This window comes from Athene cunicularia (assembly GCF_003259725.1).
Source record: "Athene cunicularia isolate RWA chromosome 1 unlocalized genomic scaffold, athCun1 chr1_part2, whole genome shotgun sequence".
In the NCBI taxonomy this organism is placed as follows: Eukaryota; Metazoa; Chordata; class Aves; order Strigiformes; family Strigidae; genus Athene; species Athene cunicularia.
In genome coordinates, this window is record NW_020799092.1 from 59032342 (window position 1) to 59049860 (window position 17519).

Sequence of the window (17519 nt, forward strand, 5' to 3'; positions counted from 1 at the left end):
TGTAGAGGGCGATGAGGTCGCCCCTCAGCCTCCTCTTCTCCAGACTAAACACCCCCAGTTCCCTCAGCCGCTCCCCCGGCAACAAGTGCGGGCTCTGCCTGCGGGGCCTGCGGCGAGGCCGCCTCCTGTCTTGAGGTCCCGCGGCGCGGCGGTGCGCTGCGGAGTCAGGGAGGGAGGGGGGCGGGCGCGGGCATGAGGCAGCTCTGGTCTTTTTGCAACCTCGAGAATTTCACAGCAGGCTCAGGTGGGTGTGAAACTGAAGAGAGAGAAGGAAAATGTCTCCCGTGTCAGACTGCAGAGTGTGCCCATCTCGAAGCAGATTGCTGAGCACGGGCTCTTGTCCGTGATTCAGAGTTGGCTTTTCACGGCCAGCATATCCCAAAATAACTCGGAGTAGATTGTCCATCCTCCAAGGCCACAACTCTCCTGTCGCTGAATTCTGCCCTCCCATCAGGTGCATCAATATCAATGCCTCCCCACAATTCCTTGATAGCTCTTTTCCAGCATTCAAGGCTGATTTTGGCATTCCCTTCCCACTGGGGTGATGGCCTTGCAGCCTTGTACCTCTCTAATGCTAACACTTACCATGGCGTTTTCTGTTTTGTCATCATGCTGAAATATGTTCCTCATCCTTGTTAGCTATGCCTTCTGCATTTGGGTGGATCCCAAAGATTTACTTCCCATCCGAAGATGAAGAAAAATGTGTTGTAAATATGGTTGCTACTAATCATAAAGCTTAGTGCATACCCTTTTGTGTAAGGTGAGAACTGTTGTGAGATGTATTGCAACTTCACCTGCCACAAGATAAAGGTTTCCTGATGTTCTTCAGTCCTTGTCCTGAAGTTAACTATATCACCTATCAAAAGCAGACTGGGAGGCATATGGCCTAAAGTCAGATAGATTGAGGCAATGATGACATGAATACATAGTATTCATTACTTGCTTTCACATACAATTGTGGATTAAGGGGAAAATAGGAGATTGTGAATTATTGTGAGTGAAGAAGTGGAGAGAGAGCAGGAGTAAAGGAATGGGATAGGGAAAGTGCACAATGGAATTATGTTTTGGGGCACATCAGTAATCAATAAACAGAAAATATCTGGAACTGTTATTTTAGTTCATTAGGCACTTGGACAGTCTTGGTAACATGGGCCTCAGCACTCCTCAGGCCCATTGGAAGCGTTCCTCTCCCACAGGTGAGCTTTGCTGAGGAAGGGGGAAAAGGCGGTGTGGCCTTAGTAACAGTAGTGTGTGGTATTAGACTTCGTCCCTGTAACTGTCCACTCACTTACACTACACCACTAGTGGAATGGCATCATATGTGTTTGTCTCCGTTACTAGTATCTTGAATACCAGAGCACTACTGTTACTGCAGGTTTGATTTTACCAGCAAACGTGTTGCTTAAGAATATTTTGCAAGGCATCCATGTTTTCTGACTTGGGGAATAGCACAGGTCGCAGGTTTTGTAGCTTCTGGATCTTTCAGTCTGGAGATGACACACCATGATAATTACCAAAGAAGGGTTGTTGGAAAATTTGGAAGTAAACAATGTAGGGTAAGGCAATGGATAATATTTTACTCTTGAATACAGTTGGTACCAGGCTGGCAAATAGATTGGGAACTCTAGGTGCATTTGTGTGTATGTAGCTAGACTGTAACAAGATGAAAATAAATATTGCAAAATAGTGGCTACTTAAAATGCAAACTGTAATGGATCATAAAAACAAATGGTAGGAAATTAACTATTTTTTCCACTTTGCAGTAGTATTCAGAGATCATATCATGCTAACACTGATTAAACACCCTTTGAGACAGTCTCTTCCTTGAAGAGTTCAAGCCATATTTAGTCCTCTGTTCACAGTGGAAACCTTAGATAATGGCCTTTTACTATGGATGTGCACTGATGTAATAAAATAGAATCTTGCCCATGGTTGTTGATATGGTAGGGGGTAATGGCAGTATTCATTGTCATCTCAATATTCAGCATAATTTAAAGAGGGCGTTACAGACTCCTTTGCATTAGTTATTTTCATCTGTGTCAGGATGTAATCTCTTTTTTACTGAGATGCAACGATAAACTTGTACATCTTGTATATTCACAAAAATAGGCAATTTGTCATGTAAACTTCTTTAGCAAGCAAAATCGAACAGATTTTTTACTTTATGGTGCTTACAGCACTTAGAGTAATCGGAGCTTTTGGATGAATGTGGGCAAACGATTCACAATATTACTTTCTTTTCTTCATTGTGTAGGAAAATAGAGCTGTAAACATAATGCTTTCTTTGTAGCTGATTCCATTCAACCAGAATGGAAAATTTTTAGAGGAAATGACTGAAGACCAATAAAGGGAGTGCTGATTGTGTTCTCTCCCCAATACCAGAGCAATTATGGTTTGGGGATTTTTATTTATGTCTTCCAGTTGAGCATATTGCATATAGTATATACTTTGATGGCAAAAGTGGAATCCCGACTTTCTGTGAGTTTGTTTAAACAATAGCCTCCTGAGTTGTCTAGCTGATTTTCCAGACATTCATGTGCTTGAGTAATGATGCTGGACTTTGTGTTCATATGTGTTTATATGTCTGTCCTTCACAAATAAATGTACTATATATTTTAACAAATTAGGCCAGGACCTGCTACAGGAGATCATTACGGATTGGCTTTGTCTTACTTCATCAAATTAAAAACTTCTGTCACTGCTAGGTACATGTATCTGTGTGAGACTGCAGGTGCATTTGTCTTCACTGTTTTTTCCTACTGCTGTTGACAAGTCACTGAAGCAAGGAAAGAAGAGGGAAAAAAAAGACTTTCAGAAACAAAAGATTGGGAAATTGTATAGTACAGAATTTAGTGAGTAGGTTCCCACAGGTAAAGTTGAACAGGTAATTGATGGAAGATGTTTCTTGCCTGAAGGATCTAATTCCAAACGCCAAAATCCTGTGAGAGGATATAGTAAATGTCAAAGATTATACAGCTTTTAAAGTCCCAGATTAAAAATAATTAATTTTAGTTTGTGAACACAAACTGGAGGCATAGTATATTCTCACTCTGTCATGAACAGTAAAGAGAAAAGTTGCAGAAAATGCACAGAGACAAACGATAGCACTAGGGATAGCTGGTGGCAGTGTGTGCACTGTGAGGCACATAGCTGCTCCAGTGCACCCTGAAGCTCTGATCATCCCCTTGTCAGATGGGAGGGACCTGTTGGAGCATGCCTGCTTCCCTCCTTGTCCGCACCCATATTTTCTTCCAAAAAACCCCACAGGGCACATGGGATGATGAGATAGGTGAAGAGAATATGACCACATAGATGCAGAAGGGTGTTGGCAAGTCCAGAAGGTCTTGCTCCCCTTTCTGGATGACTGGAAAACCAGTACTATAGTGTATGTTGCCAGAGAGTACCTGGGCCTCTGTGTAGACATAACTGTTAAGTAACCACCCACCTGTCTTAATGCACCACATCTAGGAGACACATTTCCTTATAAATAATACATTTTGAAAAGGAAGAATGAATAATGAGTTATCTACTTGGATCTGAGTTTCACCTTTCTCCTCAAAAGCTGTCTTCTGTAGTGGGTAGATGTGTGTAAGGTTCCCACTGGCATGATGACAAGTGTCTGTCTTGTAAAAATATTTCTGTGAACTAGGGGAGGAGTCAGCACTTTGGTTTTGTATTGGGTTTATGCTGTGCTGAGTTAGTACCTTGTATTTTTCTGTCTTAATGGTGTTCTCTAAGCTTCCACAGTGAGACTTCTGTGCTGTCACCTACTCAGAAGGAAAGGGTCTGCATATAATACTCTCTACATGAATACTCCTTCACTGTTTATTATATTTGTAGTTAAACCACTGATAATGATAGTGAGAAACGACAGTTAAAAATTCTGGTATAGTCATATTGGGGGTTGGACTAGATAACCTTTAAAAGTCCCTTCCAACCCAAACCATTTATGATTCTGTATTTTGATTGCTGCATTCTGGTTTGCTGAAGGTTTAGATGAAGAATTGTTCAAAGTCTCATGTTTTCTGGGGTGATGTTTGTCACTGAAGAGAATAAAAGATTGTTTAAAGGGACTGAAATGGTCTTCCTTAATTGAAGTGCTGGCCAGTGCTCTTGCAGAAAATTAATATTTTAGTGTTGTAAAATAAAAATTTTAGATTGCAAATGAGAAACTTATCTGCTGTTTATCAACTATTTTGTAATAAATATATATATATATTTTTGTATTCCAGTCAGGGCAGTTCACAGAAGATATGATTCCTACAGTAGGCTTCAATATGAGAAAAATAACAAAAGGAAATGTTACCATAAAGGTAGGTATGCATGTTTGAATTAATACAGAGTAGACAAAGTGATTGTAAAAGCATAGGAAATTTAAGATGATAGGATCATTTATCTGTTTTTCTAGTTCAAAAATAACTTTTTAAAAGCATATAGTCATGTATTTCTCTGTTAAATTAAACTATTTGATTTCATTAGATCCAAACCAAGCAGAAGCTTTGTTGCACTTTTTTGGGTTAGAAAGGTCATAAAAATCTGAGGTGTTAAGGGAGCTGTGTTGACTTCTGGAGGTGCCTCTCTTCTATCTCTCTCTCTCTCTCACAACTGTAAGTGAAATCTGAAGTAACTTCACTACTAACTTACTTATCTCAGCAGAGAATGTGGTTTAGCTGGCATAATGTTAGCTGTGTGTAAATAGAACAGCTACTGTAAATCAGTAGTTGGGGAACTGTCTCTTAGGCCTATAGAGAAATATAGATGATGCCAGTTTGGTTGTGATTCTTGCCATAGTCATCAAAATAGAGATAATTCACTCCAGCACTGTTAAGGGACTCTCTGTTGTTTGATTATGAAGGGAGCCTGGTTGATTAGTCTAAATTGAATAAATAACTTTATCTAAAATTACATAAAGGGAATATAGGTTTTTGCCCTTATCTTGACTTTTCCCTCCTTTTCCTTAATTTTCTCTCCTTTCTGCCTTAGTTCTAAAGATATTTTTTTCCTCTGCTTTGGTGTGACTCCTAAACCTAGGGAGGATTATCTGAAATTACCTATAATGTGAATATAAGCAGTTGTTAACTGTCTACCTAAACTGTCTCTCTAAACAGTGAGCAGATAAGGGGTGGTAAAAAGGGTACTTGACTTCTGTTGGTTGGGAGATGTTAAAGCTGGGCTGAAAAACCCTAAAATGACCATAGTGGTATAAATACTATGACTGCCTGTCTGTTTCTGGTCTTAGTATCTTCCTATACTTTCTCAAAATTTCAAATGACTGTAGGGCCTTCAGCTGTATGTTTCACCTGTGTATCTACTTCTGTGTTCTAAACTTGCAGAATAATCAGTAGGTTCCTCTACAACTACTTATATGTTACAGCGCCTAATAAGCCAGTCTTTTGAAATCTGTTGAAATGGAAAGTCTAATGTTACCCAACTATTTCCTCTCATCACTCCAACCCTCCTTCCTGTATACCCTCTTGAAATTCATGTCAGGTTTGGCTGAAAAAAAACCCTCTTAACATAACCCATGATTTGATCTGATTTTAGTCTGCCAGGAAATTTTGGCACATTGCCAAAAATAAATGATGGTGAGTATCTTAAAATTAGGTTCATGGTAAAGACTGTAAAAGGATTAAAAGGAAAATGGAGTAAAATGTAAAATGGAGTAGAAGTGGAGGAGAATTATTCTTTCCTTGGTAACCTCAGCTTTGTGACTTTGTGCATGATCATGTACGTGATTAGAGCCTACTTTGGGAGAGAATCTGATCTCTTATCACAGAGCAGGTGAGCAGGAAGGCAAAGTAACATCATACCGTGTTTTTAATTCACACATTTCCTGAAAGGTGGTTGTTTGATAGAAACCTAAATTTGTCAGTGTAGAAGGTGTGTGTGTGTGTGTTGTGAGTTTAAAAAAAATCAAACTGTCACATGATGAACACTGCAATACTCAATGCAACATGTCCAAACTTTTCTTTGAAGTAAAAAGTCAAGACTAGCATTGCTTTACATAGTGGGCAGCTTTCTGAAAACACAGAGGAATTTATATGGCAGTATGAGTAAGCTTGCATCAGTTGGACTTTATCCGGGAAAAATGTAGGTAACCATAATCAAAAGCCTCTCAGCACTAATTCTTTCAGCCAACCCTGTATGCTCAGTTTATTTTGGAGACCCAGGAATCAGGAAGGGTAAAAGCTAACTCTAATGGTCTTTCAGGAGACCAAAGTAGCACACATTCTGCCGAGTAACAGTTACGCAGCTTTTTCTTGTAAATGGAGACTGTTATTTCATGATGCTTTCTGTTAGTTCTTATGAATGCGATGTTTGAAACTGGTGAAAAAACACAGTTTCATTGATGATGAGGTTTCACTTCTGGTTGTGGCCCCTCTTCACCTCTCTTCTCAGTATATACAAAATCATCCAAGCTCTCTCTCATCTCTGCTGGTTCATTTCTCTGTGGCCAGCTCTGCTTGTAGTAGTGTGTACACTGCATGTAAGGTAAGGCTGGTTAGGGGAAATCTGAATTCACAAGAACATGTGCTTTGATTGCCATAGGGCAGTATTCATGCTGCATAACAAGAAGGTATACTGATGAGCAGAGAGGTATTTCCTCTCTTTCCTTGCTGTAGAGTTTCCCTCCAACTCTCCTTACGCCCATCAAACGTTCCCTTCTTCCACTTTGAGATTTCTTTGTGCTTCTTTCATTTGCATATACACATAAAGGCCAAACCTTGAACACCTCATTCCTCAAAGTACCCACTCCTGTCCATTAAGAGGAATTAACAAATGTCCTTGCTTAGTCCAGGAGCAAGTTTGTTAGTGAATGAGGGAAAAAAAAAAACCAAACGAAACTCTAGTCTTGGGTCCTTCTGTTGAATGTGTCTCAACAACCATCCACGTGTGGCTGAGCAAAGAGCTGAACTTCGCTATAGAAAGGACATACTTCACCCTGACAGTAGCTTGGTACATTCCTGTTCATCTTCTCCCAAAAGAGTGCCTTTTTAATCAAAATCAGAATTTGTGATTTTTTTTTTTTTTTTAATTTGGGGTCCAAATTCTGCTTTCCAAACAGAATCTTTCCTGTAATGGGAAATAAAAGCCCCTCTTAAAAAACAACCAACAAGAAACTGCCCATGGTAACACTTCTAAACCTCAATATGATGTTCCTCATGCTACGGACAAAGTAGACTTAACTTCTGGAAAACCTGAGAGGGAATCAGGTCATCCTAGTGAGGGTGGCAGAGATTAAAGGTCAGCTTTTACAATCAGCTTAAGTAGATCATGGTATGAGGTTTTACAGTCTACTTTAAGCCTGGCTGTGCACCCTTGCACACCTTTTCCATCAGCACCAGTGATCCCATGGCAAAGTGGTAGTCAGGTCAGCCAGCTGATCTGGATGAAAGCATCCTCTAAAAAAACCCCAGCAACCAACAAACCGGACCTGCCCCCATGCTAGTTTCTCCCCAGTAAAATTACCTAAGCAGTGTGCTCCCCAAACAGCTGTGTGATTGCAGGTGCCACCATAGTGTGGGAAAGCAGGATACAGACGCAGGCAAAATGATGCATTTTGGGGGAAGCCTGGGTAGACTGACTTAGCTACGAAACACTGTATTTAGGGAACAGAATCTGACCAGGAAGAAAACAGTCTCTATTTGATGAAAAAAACATTTCCTTCATCCTTCCACTCTGGTAGTTGCAAACTTAAGCACGACTACCCTTGCCTGTTCCTAGAGGGCTGCCAGAATTAACGTGTTCAGTATGCACACATAGACTGCTTTTAGATGCAGATGGACCACTGACATTATTTAAAAACAATAAGTGTTTAATGCTATATTATTAGGATTTATGAACTTTGGATGGTGTTAAATCTTCTAGCCCTTATGATTAATTCATGATTGATACTAGTTATGAAAGAGAATTTGTGGAGAAGTCAATAGGCATTGATATTGGAACAGTCTGATTGATGTGCTAATTGTATAGATTTTCTCCCCCAAGATTCTCTTTATTATACTGAAATTCACATGTACACTAGCTGTGACAGCAAATCAAATAGTTTATTTACAACAAGGACATCAGAGGCACTGCCTTGCAAGTGTAAATGCATCCTAAGGCTATGCCATGCTTTCTTGACCTCTGATACTTCAATGGTAGGTGTGTAGAACAGGATCAGTGACAAAATTATGATTAGCATTGTGTTATGAAGCGGCAAACGCAGACTCACAAGCGAAAGCTGTTTGTTTGAGTTTAAATAGTCAAACTGTCATAAGTTTTCACTTATGTAAAGGGGTATTTTAACTTGTTATTTCAGCATGTAGGTGTTCCGTGTCCTCCTGCCTGAGCCTTCCCTTCTCTTTCACAAGAGTATTTCTGTACTGAAGCAGTACCTTCCACTTGAGCTTTAGCAATGTTTCTTAATTTACCCAGAGAGGATTCTATTGTAGTTACTCCTAAACTTCACTTTTCATTGCATCTGCCTTAGTTTACTACTGATCAAAGAGTTCCATAGATGCCTGTCGTGGTGTAAGCCCAGCGGGCAACTAAGCACCTTGCAGCCTGCTCTCTCAGTCCTCCCTGCCCTGGTGGGCTGGGGACCAGAATCAGAAGGAAAAAAAACCCCGTGAGTTGAGATAAGTTTAATAGGACAACACAAGGTGTTAAGAAATAATAATACTAATGTAAGAATATATCAGGTGAGTGATGCATGATGCAATTGCTTACCACCTGGAACCCAATGCCCAGCCTGTTGTTCCCAAGCCACAATCCCTGGCCAGCTCCCCCATTTACATACTGAGCATGATGTCTTATGGTACCGAATATCCCTTAGGGTAGTTGGGGCAGCTGCCCTGGCTGTGCTTCCTCCCAACTTCTTGTGAAAATAAACTCTATCCCAGCCAAACCCAGGACAATGCCACAGTCAATAAAAAACTTACTACATTTAAGCACAGTTCATAAATAATCCACAGGAATAGGAACTACCTTTCAGTTCCCTTGTTTTCTGTCTTTTGCATAGAAACAATGATGCCATGATTTAGACTATATATATAGAAGGCATAAGGATAGTTGGAGTGCTATACTGATGTTGCTCCAGAATTTTCAGACGTGGCAGAAAACGAGAAGGCTGTTGAAAGAGTCTTCAAAAGTAATTTTTGAGCCAGGATAGTTCAAGTAGGTGAGGGAAATTACTGTTAAGTTTGTACTGGAGTTGTCTGCACAAATGATACTGCAAGATCGAGTTCATGCAGGGAGGAGGTGTGTGAGTTTCTGTGGAACTGTGCCTTGTTTTACGCTTTGATCTCGAAAGTCATGTTATACTCTAGTTGTTACAACAGAATTGTTAAGAATAAAAGGATCATGCTAACATTATTAATATGCTTATTAGTTTCAGAAATGATACTTGGTTTGGAAGCTAGTCTGCACAGGAAGATAATTTATCTTAACCAGTTCTTATGATTTCTTGCTACAACAGCATACATTGAAAGTAAGAGATGTAGGGGGATGTGGCTCTTATGTATAGATGCTTATTTCCTTCAAAGCCTGTCAAGACGAAATACTTGTATGTCACTATTCCTGTAGGTAAGCTGTTAAAATCTTACAGCATAATTTCTAGATAAAGTTTCCAAAATTATTTTACTGTGGGAAGAATGACATCATTTGTTGATACATTGATGACTGAAGAGTGGTGGAAGCGGATGCCTCTTGCTAGAATCCTTTGATGAGCTATTTGCAGCCTAGTCAACAAGGATTCAGAGAGAAATTTTCTTTAACCTTTCTATCCAATAAAGCAGGTTACCTTTATCATAGAAATATATGATATCCAACTGTCAGCTATTATTAAAATTCCTGGATAAAGTGTTACATTACTGAACCTGTGAAGTCCTTCAAACATAGCAGGAATGATCTTCATATTAAGCAGATAGGTCATGTGTCTGACCTTTTTCAAAGGTCTCAGAGGACACTGTGAAACAGAACTGATTAAACTTATTAGAAGAGTGAGGCTGAGAAACCATCTGAATCAAAAAGTCCTCAAGTGAGAAAACAGAATTCTGGGATTATAAAACTGATGACCTTAGGCATAGTAAGTTGCAACAGGAAGTAGGTGATACTAGTTCTTTATGTTTTTTTCCTGTATTTTGGAGTAGGCCGCTGAAAAGAAAGTACTGTTGCTAGTGCAGCGTCACCACCTGGTTTCTTTACTACAGTTGTATCTCTAGATTCCATACAATTTGAGAAGGCAACAAGAACTGAGGATCCCACAGTTCTTTACTTTCTTCCAATTTTGGCAGTCATTTCCAGAAGCCAATGGATTTATTCTCATGTTTAGTCTCTAATCCTAGTGTGTAAAAGTATGGTTACTGGCATGCCTATGTGTATGAGTATTTATCTGAACCACTCTGAAAGAAAAACACTGATGTATGGAAGCTAAAACATTTTGTAGGAAGATGATGATTTCACATGCTCTTTAATTGAAGTTGAGCATGATCAGAAATGTAAAGCTTTAACCATGAATTGTCAAATTTGGCTTGTCAATGTATTTAATAAAACTTGTCACCTGTTATTTCCAAAAAAAGGAGGAGGCAAAGAGGAAAGATTTTACCAGACAATATTTGAAATCTAAACAGGAACCTTTATGGATTTAGAGGTTGTGGCTGAGGTATTAAATTACAGTATGATTTCCAGCATCAAAATACCTAATGTACTACAACTTAGGGATCTGTTAAAACTATTTTGATGAAGCTCATAACAAAACTGATGGCTATCACTTTTTTTCTGGCAAAAAAATAAAATCTATGACTGAATTAATTTGGGAGTTTAATTCCAAGCAAGTTTTGTTGTTTGCTGAGTGATTTGATTTTGATGGAATGTCTCGTATTTTTGGATCATCTCAGTATTGGTAGTTGTCTTGTTTTACTGTTAGGAAAGCTAGACAGTCGCTAAAAATTTCTTTTTAACACACCAAACTTTGAGAGCCTCAGAAGACCTGAATCACCAACTGTTATTTTAAATGATTGTGAAGCTCCAACTAATCAACCTTTGATACTTGCAGTGATGGTTTTAGGATAGTCTCAGGTATAAAATAGAAACAGCAACACAAGACATACATATGCAGCAGCTCTGTTTTCGTTGCTCTTGCACTTCGTTTTTTTAAAATAGCCTCGCCTGACAGTTTGTGCACCTCCCTGGATATGGCAGTCCGGAGGGAGCAGCTCCGGGGCCGGAGCTGCCGAGGTCGGACTGCGGTCACCCCGGCTGTCACCACTAGAGGCCAGCGTCCCTCCACGGGAGCTGCCGCCCGGCCAGCGCAGGCCAGTCTGCCGGAGGGTGAAGCCGAGCTAATTGCTAATTGCTATTTGCTCTCATGTGGCAGAGAGCGAAGAGGAGGGTCCCGGCTCTTGCGTTCCTCAGCCAGCTTCCTTCATTGCAGCACTCCTCCCTCCTCTGGACCGTAAAGTTTCCAAGTCTCCAAACATCGGCATAGAATCAGAGTCCTCCTGCTTTGTAATGCTTCATCCTGCTATTTAGCAGCAATTAGAAAACATCCTACCTGTCATGACATCACCTCATGTGTCATGCAGCAATAGAAGCCTCTCTCTGTACGGCCGTTATAGCTCCAGCAGTGTTTTGGCAAGGACTGACTAGTCCATATGGCTTGGTCACTCTGAAAAGGCTGTGCTGTATCTGGGCTGATTTCAAGTCAAAGTGATTATTTCTATAAAGAAGATTTTTGTGGGATGTCCAAGTCATTTATGGTAGTTGTCTGTAAGGAAAAGCTGTACTGCTGGATTCAAAAGGGCTGTGATCCACAGCAGATAGTCCAGTTACTAATGATATACCCCAGGGATTGTTTAGCATCCTCATTAGTGACCTGGATGATGAGACAGGGTGTACCCTCAACAACTCTGCTGATAATACAAAACTGGGAGGAGTGGCTGTGATACAGCAGGGGATTATGCTGCCATCCAGAGGGACCTTGACAGACTGGAGAAACAGGCTGATAGGACCCATATGAAGTTAAAGAAAGGTAAGTACAAAGTCCCACACCTGAGAAGAATCAACCCCAGGCTCCACCACAGGCTGACTGGCTGGAAGGCAGCTTTGCAGAAAAGGACCTGGGGGTCCTCATGGACACCAGGTTGATTGCTGGTGAGCAGTGTACCTGTGCAGCAGAGAGACCAATGGTGTCCTGGGCTGCATTATTAAGAGCTCTGACACCAAGTCAAGGGAGGTGATCTCTCCCTTTTACTCCGCACTAGTAGGGCCATACCTGGAGTACTGTGTCCGGTTCTAGACTCCCCAGTACAAGAGGGGTGTAGAGCAACTGGAAAGAGTCCAGTGAAGGGCCATGAAGATGATTAAGGGACTGGAGCTTCTCTGATACAAGGAGATGCTGAGATATCTGGGACTGTTTAGCTGAGAGAAAAGGAGGCTCAGGGAGCTCATCAGTGTAGCCTGGTGCTCAGTGACAGGACAAGTGGCAGTGGGCACAAACTGAAATATGAGAAGTTCTATTTAAACCATAAGAAAAAGTGTTTTTATTGTGAGGGTGATTGAAGATAGGAGCAGACTGACCAGACAGGTTCTGGAGTCTCCATCCTGGGCACAGTCTGCTTTAGGTAACCCTGCTTTAACCAGAGTAAGTTGGACTATGCAACTCCAAAGGCCCCTGCTAGCCTCAGTGATTCTGTGATTCTGTGAAAAGGAGTTAAATTAGGGTTACAAGGTGGCTCAGAGAGTAAGTATGGAGCATACTCAGAATTACCAATGATCAACTAATAAGGGAAAGTATGAAAGCACTCTCTCATCTGATAGCTTGGGAAAAGAAGCCTTGGAGACTCTATCTGTGCTGGGAGTTGTGTGCTGCAGTGTAAGGATCATGCATTAGATCGGAACCTCTACAGTGGTCAGGCCAAAAACATGGGGCCAGAAGCCAGTGTCCTCAGTCAGAACAGTCAATGCTGAATGTCTCACTCGTCATTCAGAGTAACTCTTGGGACTCCTAAAAATGAGGCCCAGGAGTTGATCTCAAGGAGTCGTCTAAACCAAACTTGTGCTCTGAGGTGAATCAGATATTTACCCAACTATCTTGGGTAATCGTTTCTTAATATTTGTTTTTCCATGAAGAAGGTTTTACAATATCCCTTGTTTTGTACATTGTTCTTTCACCCTTAAGTGTTAGAAAACTTTTTTCCTAATATCTGACATGAGTTTCTGTCATCACAAATTGAGATGCTTTTTCTTTCTCTTCTGTATCTGGCAGCCATTTCCTGGGAAACATGGTTTTGCTCCCCTCTCCCCTCATTATAGGTTATATTTTAAACAGCTCACCCTCTCTTTTCTCATCTGGACTTTTTCAGATTTGCCTGTGTCTGTTCTCTAGAGTAATGCTCAAAACCGATGTAGGAGCCTCCCTGACATTGAGGACAGGGCAGTACACTTCCAGAATAGTACATAAGATGATGCTTCTGCTACTACATACTGAGATATGCAGCACTGTTGAAACAGATACTCAGTCTGTGAACTGCTCACTTGCTTTTTTGTCTCAAACTGCTTTTTGTCCTGCACCTCCTCCTGGTTATTATCCATTTTGCGCTAATGCATTTGGCTCCCTCTATCCAAATACAGCGTTCTGAACTTAGGTGTGCTAAATTTCAGCTGCCTTATTTCAGACCATCCCTCTAGTTGGTCTAGATACTTTAGGATTCCAATCTTTTCTTTTTATCCACTTCTAGTTTGAAGTTATCTGCAGCTTATATAAACGTATGTTCTATTCCAATATCCTGTTGGGCCACCTGGGAACCATAAATGCAGCCCCTGATTAGCTCTGTCCTCATCAGCATTGCCTCATTGATACATACTGGGAATCTGTCAGGATTGCTCAGATTTGAGAGGTAGAGACCAAGGGGGACACATGGGAAGAGTGCCAGGGAGCTGCTCTGTGGGGTTAAATCTGTCATGGGAGAATGTCCTTTTCTTGTCTAATCTACCAGTATTAGATTTTATTTTTTTTTTCCCCAGCATACACCCTGTTGCACATCCTCCTGGCTTTTCTCTGCTATTGAGCAAATACTAATTTTTGCTTTCAAGGTTGTATGTTCTTCAAGGACAAGCAAAATTAGTAATCAGTACAGTAGTTATTGATTGTCTGTTTTAAACTATCAGTGTCCTTGCCTCTGTCTCTTTGACTTCAGTCTTCCAAATGCAGGTTCTGCCTATAACTTCTATGTGCCTGCTTTCACCAGAATCTCTTGGATTTTGACATCTAGAGACTGATTCATGATCATATGAAAAGAGAGTACAAAGGATTGCACGTGCTCATGAAGAATTAGAACATTCTACTTTGGGGAGGACACAATATTGAGGCTAGGGTAGATTGGCTTTGTCTGTTTGGAGGTGTGTTATGTCTCAACTGAGAGGATTACAGTCTTATCTCTAAGGATGGGTTCTCTAAGGATGGGTTTCCTGGTACTCTTCTGCCTTAGAACACAATGTGGAGGTAAGCAACATGAGGCTCAGAAAACTTTCTGAGAGCAGACATTGCTTTTGTGTCATGTTTAAAATCCACCTGTTGATCCTTTCAACATTGTACCTTGTGTCTCTGACAAAATGACAGGTATACCGTGGTCATTGAGAAATAACCCCTCCCATTAAAAAGCCTCTGGGCTTTTTTTGGGGAGATTAACATCCTCAGCCATTTTTTGTTGCCCATCTAAGTCCATTTCCTGTTCTTCAGTGAAAGTGCTATCATTAAATAAAATAATTATAAACTTTGAAGTGTGTATATAGTGTTTTGGTTTTTTTTTTTTTTTTTGTCTGTCATGTCTAAAATAATATACCTAGTTGCAAAAGTGTTTAAAAGTTGGACTTTATCATCAGTAAAGAGTAACCACAGGGTTCTTTAAAGGACAAAGACTGATTTCAGAGAACACAGTGATCTGGGAAGTATTGCCTGCAGAAAATGTAGCCATATGGCATATTTTTTTCAGCTTTAAGAGCAACTGTAAAGCCATTTCCAAAATACAGGATAATAGATAGGTAGTAATTATTCTAAGGTAGTAAGGTTTTCTGATTTCCATAATAGGTTACATGACTGGTACTACAAGTAAGGATCTATAGTTTTGTATCCACAAGGCAGTTTATTAAAAAATTTAAGGTTATTGGATTTAGCTCTTTTTATTATTCCAGTTTATTAGATAGGGAAGCTGAACATTAGTTGTTGGAAGATTGCAGTCTAGAATAGGTGACTACTTAGGATTTGTCTCCCCTGAGCTTAGCAAGGTGAAAAGGAGGAAGCCAGCCTGAGCCAGTTGTCTGAATTCAGTGGAGAGCAGTGTGTGCTTTGCAAGAATGGTTCACCTGGTAGACAAGGTGGGTAAAACAGATGGAATTATTTCCTGCTGTGGGTGCTCTCTGAGCTCTTCAGTAGCCACAGATAAATTTTAATCACTTGGATCAGATGTCTGCATTTTAGATGGCAGAAATTGAGGGAAATAAATCCCATGCTTTCCAGTTACTCCCTGTCATTACAGATTGAGTTGGCTGTGAATGCTATGACTGTGCTTGCTGTGTGTGCATGAGCTCATTAGTCTTATTTCAGTGTATGTGGACTTGTCTGTGTAGAACATGGTGTTGGACATTGCTGGTGCTGCCTTATTCTGCCCAAATACTTTTCTGTGTTTAGAATTTCCTCACCTGTTTGTTCAGGTTAGTTTTTATGGTTGGTATTTTCTGAATACTAACCAGAAAGATATATTTCTGAGTCCAGGTATTTGTAGTGTTGGATTCTGCCTGCAAGTTAAGATGCTTAAGTGTAAACAGCTATATGTCTGCAGTGAGGGTTAAACTTCTTTAATAACAGTCAGAGGAGCTCTAGTCCGTACCATCAAGCCTAGAGGATAATTCTGTCATCCTAAAGAAGACGTTATATCTGGTCAGCTGAATAGCTGTCTAGGTTTCACTGACTATGGTGAGATCTTAGGTACTGGACCCATGAATTGACATTGAGATAAAAATGTGTCATTGTACACATCTCTGTCCACAAGAAATATCCTACCCAGCATGTCTGAAAAAAAAAAAAAAAGTAAAACTGACATCTAGCAAATACTACTTTTCCCTTCCTGCAGCTTTCTTACTGTCAAGCCCTACCACTATATAAGCTAATTAAAAGAAATGCAACTAGAGTGTTAATGAGCCTTCCTGCAACTGAAAGCTTTTGAAGACCTTTGAACATATTCCCCAGCTGGATTTTTGCTCAACTGTCATGATACCTTTGTGCAAAAGAAAAAGATTTGCTCCTTAAACATAGCTGATAGCTGCAGTCTAAAGAAGGAGCTTTAGAGCCACATGAAGTATGAAAATTGAACAAGAGGCGTATCCAGAGAGATTCCTGTTTTAGAAGAATTGGATTTAACAGGTATGATAAATGATGATTCCAAAGTATAGTGATTAATCTAGTTTACAGATTAAAACATTGCATTGTTTTATGAGAGTGTGGATGGGCAAGCATGATGAGAATTACTACTCTATAGGTCTAGAGAGGAACAAAGAAAACAGTGATTTATAAATTGAAGTAGGAATAAGATACATGCCTTTGAGCCTAAACAACAGCTCCTTGAGATTTTAATCTCTGAGGCAACGGTACTGTGCATCAAAGAAACTTTCTCTGGTTTGGTCATTCTGTATGCATTTTGAGATTCTTAATATCAGCTGGTCTTCTAGAGATAAAATTACCACTTAAATACTACAAAAAATTTATTCCTGAGGGAGCAACAAAAGCCATGAGAGCAATTTGAAGTCCAGTCTCTTTTTAAAAATTACCCAGACAAAACAATCTTTTTATAGCTAGCTGTATATTCTGCTGTTAAGGTTTAGTCTCCTGCCTCTCCCAGTTCACACCCAGAATATACTGTTTACCTGTGTATTAAATACTGAGGTACAAAAATAGGTGATGTAGAAAACATGGAGGGCAAGAAAACTTCCTTAATGCTAACACCTCTCTGCTTTCCTTCCTGGGTGCCTCTGTATTCTCACAATTCTGTCTGTTCAGTCATTTACAGTGCAAATGGATTGGGGCAGAGATTTGTGTTCTGAATAAAGTAGTTAACTGTGTCATTGGCTTTTCAATATAATAAAGAATATTAGAAAGTTACTACTAGCATCATTTTAATTTCATATGCAGAGGTGAAGATTTTTTTTATTTAATGCATTTATTTTCTTTCCCTGTTTCAGATAATTATAACTAAATATATTGATGTAAACTGGGGTCCCAAGCACTATTAAAAACACCTAGTCTATCTTGTGTCCTTCGTGCTGTACTTTAATGAATAGCTGTAAGCCTTATGAGGGAAACTGACTGGAAATGACTTACCTTCCCATTGTTTCAAGGTGATTCTTTCTGCTAATGAGAATAATACTTGTTCTGCAGTGCAATTTAATATAGTATAGATATAGCATAACATCAATCAAGGACAAAAACAGTATTTCTTTATCTTGTATTACTTATTTGGTGATTAGTCCAGGCTACATCATAC

The 17519-nt window shown here is 40.0% G+C and overlaps 1 protein-coding gene across 1 annotated transcript in view; it reads left to right on the forward strand.

Moving 5' to 3' along the window:
• LOC113491233 (ADP-ribosylation factor-like protein 8B-A) overlaps positions 1-17519 on the forward strand; it is a 29184-nt gene that overhangs the window by 437 nt on the left and 11228 nt on the right. Inside the window, exon 2 of the mRNA XM_026867996.1 lies at positions 4233-4313. Coding sequence (XP_026723797.1) covers positions 4233-4313 — 81 coding nt within the window. The remainder of the gene's footprint in view (positions 1-4232; positions 4314-17519) is intronic.